Raw genomic sequence first — 17,980 nt, 5'->3', positions numbered from 1 at the left:
GCAAAAATCCACCCTCAAAATCCCCACCTTTGTAAATAAGCAAGATCCATGTACGTGGCTGACTTCATCCAACCAAACCAAACCCAGGGAGCACACCCTTTTCATGGAAAGGCAACCCCCTCCCCCAACCATTGCCACAGGAATTTTTTTCCAAAGATCACCTCAGGAATACATAAATGAAAATCCAGGAGCTGGAGCTTATGTACCAAGCATAGATAAATAAATCAAACTAAGCTGACATGCAACTGTCCTAAAAACTGAAGGGTTTAGCAGGAGTTAAGAGCTGTCACCTGGCGGTAGATCACAGTAGTGAAGACTTCCATGAGGGACCGGGCTGGAAGAAAGTCACCCCATTATTGTGGGTTGGTTGTGGCTGCTAGGATTGAAAGGAGAATGTATTATAGTACTTTTACATCTCTGCAGAGCAGGATAAAAGCAGGCCCACTTTGCTCAATCCCATGCTGAAGTTTGAAAACATAATTTTGTATTGTAGGTGAGGAAAAGATTCATGAATTTCCGTTACCCTTTCATTATGCTCTGGAAAACGCTGCTAGAACAGGTAGCAACAAACATAAGGCCACACCTGCACACTACTGAGCCTCGTGCTGCTGTATCATCCTCCTTTTGCAGGCAGATGCGAAGAGGAAAAGATGGGGACAAGTATCTGTTAGATGGTGCCAGAACAGTTTAGCAATAACCACGTCTGCACTGAAGCTGAAAATACTTTTGTCTTTAAAGACAAAGCAGTAACACCTCGTAGTCCATGCCATCCTCAAAAGCGTTCCCAGCAAAGGGAATACTATGAAGAGCACTTACCTGGGGTTGAACTATTCTAAGGAATTTTAACTCAAGACCTATCAGTGGGAGTCTCTGTGTGGGAGACACTGCCCCAGCAGAGCAGGACGCTACCAAAAGCCATGCATGCCACTTTTTTCTTTTCCCAGCTCTAACAGCAAGAAGCCAGAATTACCTGGCAGCACGAACTCCAACTGCCAAATCACTATATATGATAGATTGGCTTTTACAACAAAATGTTGCCACAAAACTAGTAACGTAAAACATTTCTAAAACAGGGCACAGGAGTTCTCATTGCAATCTGACAGCTTGAACCAGAACCTGTTAACACCAGATACCCTCCTCCTACCAGAGCCCCACCCGAGAGAATCCCCAATCAGGTGATGCTGTAGCAGAAACCTGGTTAGATTTTGGAATCACATCAAAGAAATTTCTAACCTGAAATATAGAAGAATTATTTTCAGTGAGTTTTCCAGCAGAAGTTATCACTCATTCAGAGGATTAGCAAGAAGGGAATGAATGGCTCGTTAGGTCCTTAACACAGGAAGAAAGCCTGCTCTTCAGACACAAGGAAATTACACTACTTTTGCTCCCAAAAAAGCCAGTCTTTTCTTGTGTTTATTAAAAACTGAGTATCACAATATTCATAGAAAGTATTTAAATTGATTTTTGAGCCTCAATCGGCTAGGACTTAATTTTTCTATCATTTTTACATAAACTACTTAGACATACATAAGTTAAAGTTGAATGGAAGGACTCAGCATGCCTCAAATTGGTAAAATATAACAAGGTATGTTCATGCCTTTATTTGTATTATAGCTGCCAGCATGAAAAGATGAGTATCCTGGTAAAGTACGTAACTTCATCTACTTGAAAGCTTATACTGATCAACACTTAGAACAGAAATAAATTGATTGGTAGGCTCTCCACACCCACCTGAAGTGGTATTATTACATCCAAGCCTTTTGCCATGTATTTGGTACCTTCCTCCTCTAAACCAGCGCTTTTTATTTGTTTGTTACTCCTTAATATAGCGGTTTCTCAGATCTAAATCCGTGTCAACAGATCTAATGCTAACTGATCTTCTCCAGGAAAAGCAGTTCTTTCAAACTCACTTCAAAAACCAATCTACAGATGGCAGTATTCACAACAGTTTCACCTAAACCACTGACTTGAAGTGCTGCAAGAACTGTAAGGATAACAGCCTTTTTTTAAGTTTTTAAACTTAGAGATAAGTTGTTATATTAGCATGTCCAGAATTGATTAAAAATTGCAAATATTAAAAAATTCAAGCTGAGGATGGAAAGACTTGGGCTTTAGTGCCCCCCTGCAATAATTAGAAGCTTTGAAAATACATAGTGGGTTGAAATCTGTTTAGGTTTTTGTAGTCCTCTTAGACCCGTAATAAGAATTTCTCCACAACAAAGAAGAGTAAATAAAACTGTTATTTCAAAAATTTTCATACAGATCAATACACAGACAAGCAGACAATGAAAAGATTTATTTTTCAGACTTCAGACAGTGGACCTTTCAACCACATTGCTATGAAAAAGAAAGCTGTGCACAAAGAGCCATACCATCCACCAATTAATTTTCTGTGTTTTTGAATTCCACGACTGACAAACGACTACATCTTAGAACAGCTTTTATCTGTGTTCTAAAAATTGCTTGTAACAAAACCATTCTCCCGATACCAGAGATTTAGCAATTTTACTGTTTTACTTGGAAATGCAAAACAGAAAGTACTGAACTTGAGGTGGAAAGTTCATTTTAAGCTAAATTAGTACTAAAGCAGCAGAGCACTTTATGGCATAACCAAGCACGCATATCAACAGTTTGTGGAATCAGTCTCTTCTTTCAGCAACAAGAACATTTCAGAGAAATCAGTAAATTTGTCACTGATCCAGTTTCAAGTCTTTGCCCACAAGCATTGAAGTGACTGGGTGCATAGAGGCTCTATGCTCCAGAAATGTCTTTACAGCCAGATCTTGACACTTGTCAAAATTGTAAAGGTCCCTGTAAAAGGAGGAAAAAAAAGAAAAAACCCAACTCATTATTACAAAAATCCTTGAAAATAGTACAATGGGGGTTTTCTCAAGGTTTTACTTTTGCCTTGAAAGCTTCGCATTAAAGTGTATACCGGAAGACTAAGCTCTCTTCTATCCAAAAAGTCAGCAAGTGGAAAGTGACTCTGAAGATAAGCTTGTCCACAGTATACAGAAAATTCTGTATTATATCACTTTGAAACATAACAAATACACGTACAATGTCAAGTATTATACATTCCATTATACTAAAAATGTCAACAGCATGAGCTCCTACAATTTGGAGATTACTTTTACCTGAACAAGGGTCGAGTAAACTTCATCCTGCCCTGATCTGTTGCCATTTTTAAAGCCAGAGGAATAGCTTCTTCCCACCTGGACTTGATACAGAGGCGCAGCCATCTGGGGAGAAAAAATAAAATAAAATAAAAATTACACTTTTATGTTCATTTGTGATGATTACTTAGCTCACAATTCTTTTCCTGGGCAGTGCTGTGTCACCAGGGGAATGAGATTCTAGCTAAGTTCAACATTAAATATTTAGTGCCTGACTACCACATTACGGAAGTGGACTTTTCTATAAAATAGGAAAAAATTGCTTCAAAGTTTCTCCAAAATGGTCCAATGATCTTCTACAGCTATGTATCTTTTATATTACAGTAGTGTCCAGATGCATCACTCAGAATTACAGGGCACTTGTCGTATTTGACCAAGTGATTGAAAAAAACAACAAAAAAACCCCCAAACAAAACAACTCCAGCAACTGGCATGTGCTTGTTTGGTTTTAAAAATAAGAAACTGACAAGAACTAGAAACTATACTGTATATTTAAAATACTTAGGTTTTTTAATAAGAAACAAAGAGCTCTAAGTTAGTTAAGGCAGAATAACCATGATTATTGCAAATGTATCTAAGTACATAACAGCAACAAAATATGCAATACTTCAAGATACTTGTTAAGACTGTTTATGTCCTCAAGAATACCTTTTTTTTTTTTTAAACAACTGGCATGTGTAAATACAAAGTGCTCTGGTAAGCATGCTTGCACGTGCACTGACAAAAAAAACACCACCACAACAACAAAAATCCCCCAAAACCTACACCAGTTCTGTACAACAGTATGTCTCAGACATTTATGAAGCAGGACACTTTGTTTTATGAAAGCATTTAACAGTAGAAAAATGCCCATACTAGAACTAACCTGAATCTTATTTCAGAATTGTTTATAGCATTGAAGTCATACACTTGCTGCATTCGTTGGACATGTGACACTGGAAGAGGAGCCTGAAAAAGTATATTGCATAGTCAGAACAAGCCAGAGGCACACTTCAAGCCACATACTCCAAAAATAAACAGGTTCATGCAAGAAGACTGATGTTACAAAGGAATTAAAAGTTTACCATGACAAATATTTGTATTTGTTCCTTTCACCTTCTCATAGTATTGGGGGAGGAGCAAGGAATAAACATTAGCAAATTCCCATATCCAGTATTTTCATTCCATTTTATTTCTAGCTTAACATCAAATGCAGACAAATTTAAGCACCTTACAGTTTTGCTTTTACCTTTCAGTCCAAAATACTCTGTATGTCACTTGTTAGCTGAAGAGCCAGACATAATCAGCGAGGCACGGATGAACATTTTAGTAACTATGTATGGCAAGAGCAGATTATTTTAGCAAGTTTTAGAAGAAAACAGACAACTTAATTCCAAAGCACACTTGCGAGTTCTGTCTGCTTTTATGATACCAAAATCAAGTTACCCCAGGCACACATTTACCTCCAGAAGCAACAGTGCCAGGAACTCAATCAACTGATGAGATGACATATCCTTGAGGTCTGCTGAGCTGAATGAGCCCAAATCACTCTCTTCCGCCTAAAAGAGAATGGTTACTTAAGTTTTTAATAGGTATTTCAAAGCATAATCAGCTATAATTTCTTGTTTGGAAATCCACATTTACTGTTGTGTCATTCCACATAAAAAAAGATACTGATCTGTATTTGTGCAGGATGTTACAAGAAGGGGAAGGGAGGGACTTAAGCTACCGCCTGATGCTTGGTATTCTTCACTTCAATTAACTTGTTTTCTCTCCACTAACATTTTATCTCCACTGCCTTTGTCTTAAAGTGAAAAATCAACTACTTTTTTATGTAAAAAGCAACATTAAGGAAGTTAAAGATAACATGCTAAATACAGTGAAAAGCCACAGAGCTAACAAAAGGAAGGCATGCTGAATTCTCTATTAGTTGTATGAATTCTGTGCTTAAAATTATGAGAAAATTGTGTGGTATTAGTTACTTATTATGATTTTGATAAGAAATGCATACTAGTCCAGTGTAATGTAGGGAAACTATGGCTGATACAATATAATCAGTAATATAGAGATACCTTGGCATTTGTTTTTAAATCAAGCCGTAACATCAGTTTCAAAAAGATTATTCCCAGTTTGTTTATTACACATAACAAAAGCTGGCTGTGTGTCTTGTTAAAATACGTACTGCACTTCACATACAGAAGTCATAGCAAATCCACAGAGTCTGTGATAAAAGGCTAGCTTATGAAATGCAAAATCCCTGGCAGCCATGAAAACACTCTCTCTCAGCAAATGATAGACTTCAGAAGAGAATGGCTCACTATACAAAGAGAACTAGCTTTTCAAGATACAGGCACCTCGGTGTTCTTTGACCACTCACTTTGATCCATCGTTGGCTCAAGGCAACACAAGCATTTGCTAGTGTCATATCATACCTGTCAAATATTAAAAACAAAGGATCACACTTCGGAAACACAAAAAGCTCCTGCAATATTTTCACAAGAATGGTTATACGTTATTTTCAAACAGCTCCACATTTGTTCATTGTAGGCTTGAACTCAATATTGCAACAAATTTTTCAGAAGATCTATTAAAACACAATATATTTCAGTTTTAGTTAGAAGCACTTTGTGCATAGGTGATACTATCCTTTGATCCATACACTCCTAAAACAACCAATACTTTTGAGCACATACGCTCACACATTTATTATAGCTTATAGCCAAAAGAAGAATATTGCTGTAACAAACTGCCAAAGAAAAAGAATCTGTCCTGGCAACTTTCAAAGCAAAATGAATTTCTACCAGAATAAAAAAATTGAAAATATTAACAGCTACGCATTTTTCTCCTACATGAATTTCTGCATAGTACTAGGACATTTTCTAATAAAAGGTTTGTGGGAAGACTTTCACCCTGTTTACAAACTGCTTCATGACTGTGTTTGGAAAATCACGTGCAATCTGGAGAAGGAAAAGATGAGCTATGAAAGAATGCAGCTTACGTAGGCTTCGCTGGTGGCATTCCTGGAGCATAAAACCATGAGTTCCAGTCAACTTTATCAAGAACAGCTACCTAGAAAGCAACACAAATTCTTATTCAGTTTTATATGTTATTTTTAGAGAAAAGCTTATCCTACGAAAACTAGTTTCAATCTTTTTAACATCTCTCCAATTACCCTGGAGAATCCTATACAGATTACTTCAAAACAATATTCCTTTCTAGAAAAAAAAAAAAAAGGCCTATTAATGCAAACCTGTATTTGTAAGAGGCCAGACTACATCATATTAAAATCTTGAGATAAGTAAGAGAAAGATAAAGAACAGGTCCTTTCAAGAAGGTAATTCCTGAGCTATGCCATAGTTTCACATAATTAAAAGGTTTCAAGCAATTAGTTTTAAATACTAGCCAACCTTATCCTTGAAGTATGAGTACAAGAACTTCTTCCAGTCCTCCGTTACTATGCTCTTATAAGCAAACTGCTGAATGTAAGCCTTCAAGAAGCCAATGAAGACATCTAGCAGTTAAAAAACAAACTGTTTCAGCATTTGAAATTGAAATAGGAAACAGTAATACATAAAGTCTGACTAACACTTACTTGGTCCTCCAAGAAGTTGTTCAAGGTAAAAAAGCAAAGCAAAGCCTTTCTCATATGGAACAGATGAATAGGCAACATCAGGATCTACTTCACTCAGGTTAGGGATAAGGTTAGTTAGAGGATTTTTATCTCCAAGAGTATTTATCTGTTATAAAGACACAAGAAAATATAATCACTAGGAAAACTAGCACTCTTGCAAATCACTACTAATCCCATTTATAACCCATCCAAAACTAGGGTGGCCTCATTTCAAAGCATTCTTTCTCATTCTCCTTCTTCACATTGTGAATCTCCACAAAACCTATTTACTAATCTGTTTTATCAGTGTCTGATCGTGTATCAAACGGAAAGGTGTTAGGATCAGTCACTCTGTGCTCCAGTTGTCTCAAAGCAGTTAATTGCTGTCATGTCTGTCATAAGCATGAGCACCTAGTAAACTGTATTTATCCCTTTATTAACAAACTATTTAAACTACTTGATTTAGATGGGTGGTATAAAGAATAAAATCCGAGGAAATACTCATAGTAAACCAGGTAATCTGCATCACCAAACTGAATGAAAGGGCTGGAAATATCACAGGCTGGAAATCTGAAAACTGTAGTTCAACTATGCTACTTAAACACAAAACTAAACCACCTTCCTAGGCAGTAACAGATTAAGAATATGCTAAATTATAATGCAGTACACAGAAAAAAAAAATCAGTTACATGAGGCATTGGAAATTCTGATGGTCATGTTTGCAGATAATTTTGACAAGCTTTCAGCTGCTTGTATGTTAACAGATAATACTGCAATTTAGCCATACCCAGAACAAACAAGAGAGTCTATAAAGACATTCACCCTTACAAAACAGCTTAGAACAGTTCAAAAAATCTGAGTATATTAAAACTATTACCTTGGGAAGAGATCATATATCTTGGAATCAAAGTTGTTCATCCTCTAATAAAAAAAGTCTTAGAAAAGCTGACTAGAGAAGTCTTATTTGTAGGTAACACAACAAATCAGCTTTATTTTATTTAGGTATAGGCTTAAACATGAAGTTATCACAACTTTAAAAATATTTACCGTGTTCTGCAGTTCCCTCCAACCTCCCAGGGCCTGAAAGTGCCTGAACTGCTCACCAAACAACTGACCACCAATCCTGCGTTCCAGGTATACAGTATGTCCCTCATTCAACCTGGAAATACATTGATAAAGTCAGCAGTTTGGTAAAATGAATTTAGTTGGTCTCTTTACAGATTAACTATAAAATATGATTTGCATTGCATTGAACATCACACCTACCAAAAATGCTCCCATGTTTTGTTTGTTACCAAGTTTCCTGTCCAGCTGTGAGAGATTTCATGAGCAATAACCTAAACCACAGAAAACAATGACAGATCTACTATTTAGACTCCTCTGAAAAACGAACATCAAATCCCAACAGAAAAAAAAAATCCTAATGGAATCTCATTCCCTGCATTACATCCCCAAAGCCAGTCAGCATTCACAGCTCTGTAAACTTATCCATATGAATTTTATTTAGAGGACTAACACTATGCTACTGAACCTTCTCCAGAAATAATTTTGAATGGCCAGCCTGCAAGTCATAGAGTCACACTGATCAACAAAAATAATTCCTCTGGTAGTACACTGCAGGTTTATGAAGTCACATTTCAGAATACTGGACCCATGCCAAGTGACAGGCTAGTACTACTTTCCCCACGTAAGCAACTTCTGCAGTGCTGAGATGTTCTCAAATATCAAATAGTAAGAAAACAGTCACCCCCAGAAGGATAATGAAGCATGATATATTAAAAAGTATCCATGTCAAATATTTCAGTACTATTGGGATAAGGCAACATTATTTTTATTTTTAGCAGTGTATCAGTCTAGTAGAAAGACATGAGATAAAACTGCATCCAGAATACTCAACCTTCCAGAAAAACCAAAATTTATTCAAATCATACTCATGATTTCTGCTTCAAAAGAAAGCTGTACACAGTGTGAGTTCTAGTGCATACAGACATATAGTGAAAGAAGTTCTCTACGAACAACTTCACTGAGATCAACTCAGTTGTGGGTTTTAAACATATCTATACACAGGACAGGACAAAAGATACTGACCAGCTTACTTCAGTCAGCCCCCTAGGCACACAGACACCCATGTTGTTTTCATCTCTTTGTTATACAAATAGATGTGTCTCCAGTTTTCTAAAGTTTACTTAGAACTAAAACTCACTTTGTAGGACTTCTTGAGTTACTGCCGTAACTTTTAATTCCCCCAATGAAAAAGAGACCAAGTTTTCAGGTATCTATTACAAAAAGTTAAGACACAACTTCAAGTTGCATTCTACTTGAAGACATGAACCTATTTTGCACTTACATTTGACAGAGATCGATCACCTGCCTAAAAAAAAAAAAGACAAGGGAATTGTCAGTTCAAGTAAACATCAATATATACTACTTAACGCAGTTTCACGGATGATCACTATCTGCCTCACTGCAAAGCAGGCAGGAACATTTACAGTTCTTGCTAAAGGGAAGGTTAATCCAATTTAATTATCCAATAATCCAGTGATTAATATTCATCACTTGATGGGTAAGCAAGCCCTAAGCAAAAGCTGACTTTTGTCAGTGTTACACTTACCAATAGTGTTGGAGTTACAAAAGTAAGACAAGGATTCTCCATACCACCATAAGGAAAAGAAGGTGGCAAGACTAACAAATCATACTGCCCCCACACATAGGGTCCTGCTAAATCTTCTGCTATTTTCAGCATAGCTTCAGCCTGAAACAAGAATTCACATTAGTTTCTAACATGACTTCTGACTACAAACACTGAACAAGTAATAAGCTACGGATCCTGTACTTCGTTCTGTTTCATCTTGGCATGTCCCACATGCAAAATGAGTACAAGACCGAATCAATATTTATTTTCAGTAGTAGTTTTGTGTTCCAACAGAACAGCAGCATTTTTTGGGGTGGGAGGTAGAGGAAGCACAGCTATACATGAACAAAACACTGAACTACAGTCTGTTCCTTTTCCAATACTATGTTAAACAAAGTTAGTTTACAAAAGATTTTTTTGTAAATTACCCACCTCAGCAAATTCATAGGCTGACTTATCCACTAGTTCCTTTTCAGCCCACACCAGTGTCCTTGGGCCAATCTTTCTGTTGAAAGTAAAAATGCCACTAAGACACCACGAGCCAGAAATAATTCTATGGGAAACTAATACAGAGAGCACATGTTTAACTGCTCACAAGTACGCCTTGTTGCTGAATCTTTGTCACTTTTTCCTTTCCATACTAAAGTAAGTTTTAGAAAACAAAACAAAGCACACATATCCACTCTTCGGGACACATAAATAGAACGTACATTTCTGCAAAGCCGTAATATAAAAGCATTATTATGGGTTAGATTAACACATCCTTGTGCAGATGAGCAAGGAGGCTGAAGCTATAATTTTCTGCCTCTTGTATATGATGAGGCTCATCTGTTACCTGAGGAAAAAGATACTATTCCCAGAACTAGAAAAAGCTCTTAGCGGTTCCAATCAATTTCAAACTCTTCACGGTATTTACTTAACTTACAGCAAAAGTATACTCTATAGAAAAAACGATGCAAGAGTGAATCAAGATACAAGCAGTTTGTTAACACACTGGTTCACTGAAAGACCTTTTAAAACTAGAAACAAGACCAAGAAACAAAAAGAATAACTTAAGTTTTATTATGATTATTAATATATATACTTGGTGCAGATGCACTCACCTGCTTTCTAAAGCTCCAACCACTAAAGCAATCAAGTAGCAAGGTATGGGAACCTAGTGGAGAATGTGAGAAAAAAAAGAAAACTTATTTGCAATGTGAGCTATCAACACAACTGATTCAAAGAAAAACAAAGGTATGTAAATGAAGAAGTGTGCGTATTTCCTCCACAGTTTCCTGCCTTATATTATAATAAAGGCATTGTTTTCTCTCCCCTAATGGTATTTCTTTATCTACAAGTAGTACTTGTTTCACAAATGTTTCATGTAAAGGCCACAAAATTGTAAGTATCATCTCTGAAAAAAAATCTGCCTACAAAAATGTCACTAGTTCAGCTACTGGTCAAAAAGAAAATCAGTTTTCCATATTCATTCCAGTTCCATTAAATTTTATGGAAGAGAAGTTAGGAGATACTGCTCAGATAAAGGGCAGTTGTATCACACAGAAAGACACAGGAAGAGCTTTATTCAATTCAGGTAAACAAGAATATTTATGGATACGAAAGAGTCAGCAATATATATATTTTATTTCTAAATTTGGAATTACAATAAATTCTAAATATTCGTTATTTTAATGAAAAATATTCCAAAATGACAGTATCTTTATAGAGAAACGCTTCATCCCAGTGCTCTGGGGAAAAAAGGGGTTAATACAGCTGTCCCTGTAAGAGTTCCATTTTATCTGAGTAAACAATATTAAGTATGTAACACTTTAAATCATAATTACTTGAAGACAACATTTCAGAAAAAAAATTTTCTAGTATCCCCAAACCATTACAATATAATTTATTAAAATACCCATATCATGTGTGTTTTAATTTAACATATTAACCCACATAATATATTCTTGAAAAGATTTAAGTCCATTGACTTGTGTTATAGACAAGTTACTAAAAGACTGTCAATATAGCCCTACGTTTTGATGCCCAATTTGCTAATCTGAAATTTTGAAATTACTTCAAATTTCAGTGGCTCTTGGGTTATAAATTCATTTTTACAGAGGCTGCTCACCACTATGCTTCTTACCAGCTTGGCCATGCAGGAACAAAAAAAAAGCAGTACTGGGTGAGCTCAGCACAAATGCATACCCCAGCGTGTGATGCATTTTCCTTTTTTGTCTAAGGAAACACATGCCTTTTTAAAAAAAATTAGTCTCATGATTCTCTATGTTAGACGATGCATATGTCTTTTTGTGATGCGTTTGTCTTTTTTCATTGATTTATTTTGTGTTTAATGCATCTGACTTCTTTTGTTGAATGAAACACATGCCTTTTCTAACAAATTATTTTAACAGCTTTCTATATTAAAAAGGGTAGTACAATTTCAATTAAACTAAATGTTATTCCTTGTACAGGTCCACCAAACTTACCAACAGTGTATTTCCAGATAACATACAGCTCTGGATACATAAAACATAGAAGCCTTATGCACTAGACCAAGAGTGGCAAATGTTTTGGCTTCACAGAGAAGGCAGAACACCACACACAGATCTCACAGATAAGGTCACAATTATTTTCCTCTCTCCCTCCCCTCTCGCCTCTCTCAGGTTTCACACAGCAGCCAAATCAACCCAACAGCTGCTGCAGTTCAGAGTAGGTTTCCCTCTTCTCGCCAGTCACACAATTCCATCCCTCCTTGCAGTCATTCGGTCCCCTCAGCAGCCCAGATCAGGTCACTAAAACAATTTCTTTTTAAAATTTAAGTTAATTTTATCTGCTTGTTCAGCAAAATGTACTAGGTTCACCAAGGGACCCCATAAACATCAGAACTGTAACCCAAGAAGTTGTAAAACAAAAATGCCACAACAGTAAATTGAGATTGCCACTTTAGGAGCAGTGGTATCATTAAACCAGCTGCACCACTTAATAAAACTTCACAGTCAGAATGGTAATCTCTAATTAGCTAGAGATAGTTTCCATAAAACCCAAAGTTGTCACCTTTAAATAAAAATAAAAAAATATGTTGTCAGAATTTGCCTAACTTCAAGTTACAAATTGATTCCAATGCTCAGCTTCACTGCTGAGATCCTGGTAAACTTAAAATCTGCAGGACCTGTTTTCCAAAACTCACTCTCATGTTATTCAAGTCCATGCATTACTTCCCAAGAATCAGCGCAGACAGAAAGGGTTTTGACAGTACTAGCTTTCAGTATACTAAACATCTTCAAAACTTGAATTTGGCTTTTCAGGGAATGCCAAAACAGCCAGTAAACATCACCTGATCTGGGTGACTTTCCAGAGCTGGGAGATTCATAATACCTCATATTTCTATAGTGGCAAAGATCCATCGTAAGTCACATGATTTAGCAATGACATCAAAACCCCATCTGAAGTGACTGTGAACTGCACGAGTTCTGAATAAGACCTTAAGCATCTTTACTAGCCTGGAGCACTTACATCCTGACTGAAATGGTATATCTTCCGACTGCTGTCCTCTGGGTCAGGCACCTCTCCATCACGATTAGCACTCATAAGAGCCACCAGCTCTTTAGGAACAGATATCTGAAACAGAAATTTTGGTTACCCAGCCATGAGGAACTCGGGTGGCACACATGACTATACAATATACTAAAAGCAGCAACAGCAAAGAGAGTAGCCCAGATTTATTCTGTTAACTCCTCTCCACCAAGTAGAATATAAGGCATATAGAACATTTTGTCTTAAAGCTGGCAATATTTCATTAACCAGAAAAATTACCTCTGACAGAAGTTAAAAGTTTCACTTTCTTCATACTCCTGAACTGTAATGTCATATTGCACATCTTGCTTTTTGCTTTCTTATAACAATCAGACTATTTTATACCAGGACTGCAAAGATCCCTTAACTATGTACCAGTATATATTACTTAAGGCATATATGAGAGTAATTTCAAGTACTACAACACTGTTTGTTGCTTTACTGACAGCTTTTCCTGATTTAAGAAGATATTTCTTTCTACTACAGCACTTTTTTCCTTTTTTTGAAATAAAGATACATGCGAATGAAAAAGGAGATGATATATACCTAAGAAAACGGTAAAGCTAGGGAAGTGCCACAGGGAACATGGCTCTTACATTAAGATTACAGTTGTCATTCTTTGTTTTTATTTTAGGCCACATGCTGGCAGCTACAAAAAAATACAATTCACCCACTGTGTGTCTTTAGACACACATGACTTAGGTTCATCTACCTCTGCATAGTAGGTCAGTTTCACAGCAGGTGTGTCTTGGCATGGAAAGATGGCTCTGCAGTGGGTAGCCTGGAGGGGATAAAAAAAACCCAAACAACAACAGCTAAACTAACAATCTTTCTAATGCAGAGACATTGATAATGCAGATATAAAGAAATAAATCAAACATAATATATTGGGCATCTATACAGCTCATCCAGAGAATTAAATACCTACAAACAAACACTTCCTATCACATAGCATATAGTAGTTTTCATCGTTAAGGCTTCTCTAAAAGAAATAACAGTAGGTAAGACAGATCAATAGCCACATATATTGATTGCAGAGGACTGCATGTTCTTCAACAAGAACACTAGAGAGGGTAAAGCAGATCTGGAATGATTAAATTGCAAATATATAATAAAATCTCAGCCACGTCCTGACTTATTAACTGCTTTCATTTAAGACCTTTGACACTCACAACAAGTTATGGGCTACTGTACTTTTTCCCATGTCAGCATTCCTCTCCAACTCTCTGGAAACCAAGGGGTATTACAGCAGTATGTCAATGAGTTTGAAAAAAAAAAGATATTTTAAAATCCACTCAACCTGACACTGGCTGAAGAGAAACGGGTGTTGCTTTCCAGAAGTTTGCTCTGGAGTGAACCATTGGAGAGCTGAAGACTTCGGAGAGCTTTCAAAAGAGATTTCAACAATTGCTTCTTGTCCCCTGTGTAATAAAGAATACAGTCAGACTGTTTTGACACAACTCCCAATCACTACTGAAACTCTTCCACAAAGATTCTGAAGAACAGGTCTGCAGCACTGTCCAAAAGCATTAAAATTATTAAAAACAACCTCTCCCTTTCAATTATGATAGTGAAAATTAGCCAGTTTATTTTAACTTTAATGTCCAAGACACTTCTATTATTTTCTTTACTAAGCAGAAATTTTTCCTCTCTTCTCTGCAAGGCCAACATGGACTTTAACCAATTTGGATGAGCTATGTACATCTAGTTTTGTCCCAACTATCTAACGCTGTACACATAAGTATAAAAAAACCTCACTGCAATAAGCAAACAAAAAAGTCTATAAAGCCTATAAAAGAACATACATGTTTCAATAACATAGGATTTGTGTATTCTGTAAATGAAATTCAGATTTTGCAGCTGATGCTATGTTCTTTAAGTATGTTCCTTAAGCAGAAAAACATACATCAATACTGAAAACAGTAATCCTGAAAAACCCTGTTAACAGTAGGGTTAACAAGAAAAATAAAAATCATTCACATTTTATTCAGGGATTCAGAACAGGTCTAAAGTAAAAACTAACAGTTCTGTGCAAGACAGGTATCAGCTCGCTAACAAGACAACACACACAAACCTGACATTCATACTTTTTATTTTTTAAAACCATTATCATTACCATCACTGACACCAAAAGCACACAGAAGTACTTGCTTCTGTTATGGGAAAGTTCCAGGTTACACATGCAACTCTCCGGAATTAACAATCCAAGCATAAAACAGAACAAACTTCAGCTGATCAGAGGAACCGGACACTAGATAAGCTGACTAGGTATATGTATCTGGTTTATAACCAGTATTCCAAAGTACATACTTGACAAGAAAAAGAGAAAATAATTTATATTACTGTTAAGGCACATTGCTTAGTGAACAGTCAAGCTTTCAGCTGTAACTCCTACCCTTTCCTATCACAGTTTTATTGATATTTTCATGGGGGACTGTATCTCACACAAGACTATAAATTCTTACGATCACAACTCATAACTCCCTCTTTGTAGCTTTTTCCTTACAAGGAAATTAGCAATAAAAAGAAAAGCTGAATGCCAAACAAAAACTGGCCTATGTTTCTGCTGTAGCCTGTTTGTATTTAATTTGATCAGTTTCATATCAGATCATGAGCGTCTCCCTAGAAAGGGCAGCTATTGTATGACATTCTCTTCCACATTGTATGTTTCTAAATCGCACTAATTCAGAGAACAATGACAACAAAAAATAAGTAGAAACCAGACATGAGTTTGTAGAGGTAGTAAACTTCTGAAAACAAAACAATCAGAACCAACTTAGTATACAATTTTATTTATATAAAGGAACTTCCTTATACAACCACAGCTTGCAGGTTGGGCACATGCCATACCATGCAGTTACAACATACAAATTGCCAAGAAATTTACTGTAATTTGTCAACAACTTTTTAGTTTTGCAACTGAGAAGGTAGACTATGATAGTTCATTCTCCATCATGCTGTTAAAACTCAAGTTTCAGTTTTTAGGGATTTGGGCCTAGCATAGTCAATACAATGAAAAATTTATTATTTGAAAACATGTTTCTATATAATCAGAGTCGTAACCTGCAGTTCTAGAGAAATGCAGGATCAGCTCTTGTATGAAAAAGGCAAACAGGGCCTGTAACTTGGTATGTGCCATACTGTAGCAATTCTGAACATGACACAATTCAGGTAGTTGAAGCAGAAAGAATATTACTGACAAGCAGCACTGGAAAAATTGTAATGCATTACACATCATTCCACTATTTTCTTTAGCAACTCATTTTGTACATGGTGTAAGCCCTTGGGCCCCGTACAAAGACTCCCAGAGTTTTGGCTGTCTAACGAAAGCCAAATACTAAATTTATCTACATGATCATGCCAAATAAATGCATCACCCTAAATTTATAAAGTGTTTGCAAGCTTTACACAACGATCCTACAGGCACATAAGCACTTCACACAGTGCATTTTGGAAACCACTTAAAGAAACAGGCAAAAATGCATACCTTCTTAGTTCAAAAGGAAGTGTGATTTCCAGGGGGGTCCCCTTGAAACTGTGCTTTTGTCCAAAACCAAATTTTGCATCCTGTCCATTTACGGTCACTTTAAATATCTGTAGGTCTTTTGTATCCAAGACCTGTAATGAAGCAAATATTACATACCCATTAAATAGTGCAATAATGAATGTAGCACTCATAAAATCTTAAACACAAGTGTCTCTGAAGGAAAAAGTATTTACTAAGCAAAACCAGAAAAAACTGACTGAGCACTAGGAACCAGCGTTTTAAGAGAGCAGCACTCAAATTAGAAAACTGGAGGGCAAAGAGGATGATAACCAACTTCTGACCGTGGAAGTGGAAACAGGAGTTTACCAAGGTAACTACAAGGGACTTCCCAGTGCTGCTATGAAATGAGAATGATAGAAAAGGCCCTGCCAATGTTTCCACCCTAAACTACCCACTAAGAATCTAGACTTCCATGCAATGGAAGGTGAGTTAAATAACGCAGCATGACTGAAGTGTTACTCTTTTATTATTAACAGGATGGTTTGGGGTTTTTTTTTCTATAAGATGTGCCGACCAAAACGATTTTATGGAGCCAGCATGCAAAAAGCCCACAACCCCCAAACTTCGCCTTGCATGTTAAGCAAAGCTGATGAAGTTTATACGTGTATTTGCGTAGCTAACCGAGAAAGTAGCTGGCATAATAAAACACAGACGTGAAAAAGCCGTAAGCGTAGTTTTCCAATGGCTCATTCCCATCTTTTCGGCAACAGGCTCTTCGCCATTTTAAGGGGAACGAACGCATGGCTGCCCTTCCCTTGCACGACGCGCCGGCTGCAGGCGCGGCAAGCGGGAGGCCCGGGCGGCGCGGTGTGAGGAGCGCGCAGGGGCCGCGGGCGCGCCCGACCGGCCGGCGGCTCCAGCCCGGCAGGCGGCAGGACCGGCGGGTCCCGGGGGTGAGGTGGCCGCCAGCGGCTGCAGGGAAGGAGGGACCGGGGCGACGGCCGAGGGGAGACGCCGCCGAGGCGGCCCCGAGCGGCACGGCCCCCGCACCCCGCCGCTCCCCCTCCGACGGGCGCCCCGGAGCGACCCCTCACGGGCCGCCGCCTTCCCCGCCGCGGACAGCGCGGGGGTCGCGCCTCCACCCCGCCCCGCCGTTACCAGGCAGCGCTGCGCCTCGCGCTCGGCGCGCGCGGTGAAGGCCGCCGTGCCCCGCAGCGCCTGCGCGCCGAAGTCCACGCGGCAGCGCAGGTAGAGGTGGCGCGTGAGGCAGCAGGAGGGCGACGCGAAGGAGCTGGGGTCCGCCGCCATCGCTCGCGCGCCGTCTGCCCCGAGCCGCGCGACCGCGGGCAGCGCCGGGGCCGCCCCGCCTAGTGCGGGAGGGGTGCCCGCGCTAGGGCCTCTGGGAGGCGTAGTCCCGCCCTCCGCGGGAAGCGCGAGGGCAGCGCGCGGAGAACTACGAGGCCCGCGGCGCATCGCGGGAGGAGGCGGCGCGGAGCGCGCCGGGAAGCCTGGTTGGCCGCCCGGAGCCGGGGCCAGGCTGG

General features: G+C 38.4%; 1 protein-coding gene across 1 annotated transcript; it reads right to left on the bottom strand.

Moving 5' to 3' along the window:
- Positions 1-2,281: 2,281 nt before the first annotated feature.
- Positions 2,282-17,812, bottom strand: LTA4H (leukotriene A4 hydrolase). The gene is made up of 19 exons (XM_056339041.1): positions 17,598-17,812; positions 16,440-16,570; positions 14,253-14,373; positions 13,665-13,733; positions 12,893-12,997; positions 10,501-10,553; positions 9,830-9,902; positions 9,377-9,517; positions 9,113-9,136; positions 8,032-8,102; positions 7,813-7,924; positions 6,748-6,892; positions 6,563-6,666; positions 6,154-6,224; positions 5,533-5,587; positions 4,619-4,714; positions 4,042-4,124; positions 3,138-3,242; positions 2,282-2,811 (listed from the first exon to the last, which is right to left on the bottom strand). Exons 1-19 carry the CDS (start codon positions 17,745-17,747, stop codon positions 2,691-2,693), a joined length of 1,830 nt encoding a protein of 609 aa, XP_056195016.1. The 5' UTR covers positions 17,748-17,812; the 3' UTR covers positions 2,282-2,690.
- Between the last annotated feature and the right edge of the window lie 168 nt (positions 17,813-17,980).

Source organism: Falco biarmicus, chromosome 5 (assembly GCF_023638135.1).
Source record: "Falco biarmicus isolate bFalBia1 chromosome 5, bFalBia1.pri, whole genome shotgun sequence".
NCBI classification, from domain to species: domain Eukaryota; kingdom Metazoa; phylum Chordata; class Aves; order Falconiformes; family Falconidae; genus Falco; species Falco biarmicus.
This window is presented reverse-complemented; position numbering and strand designations above follow the sequence as displayed.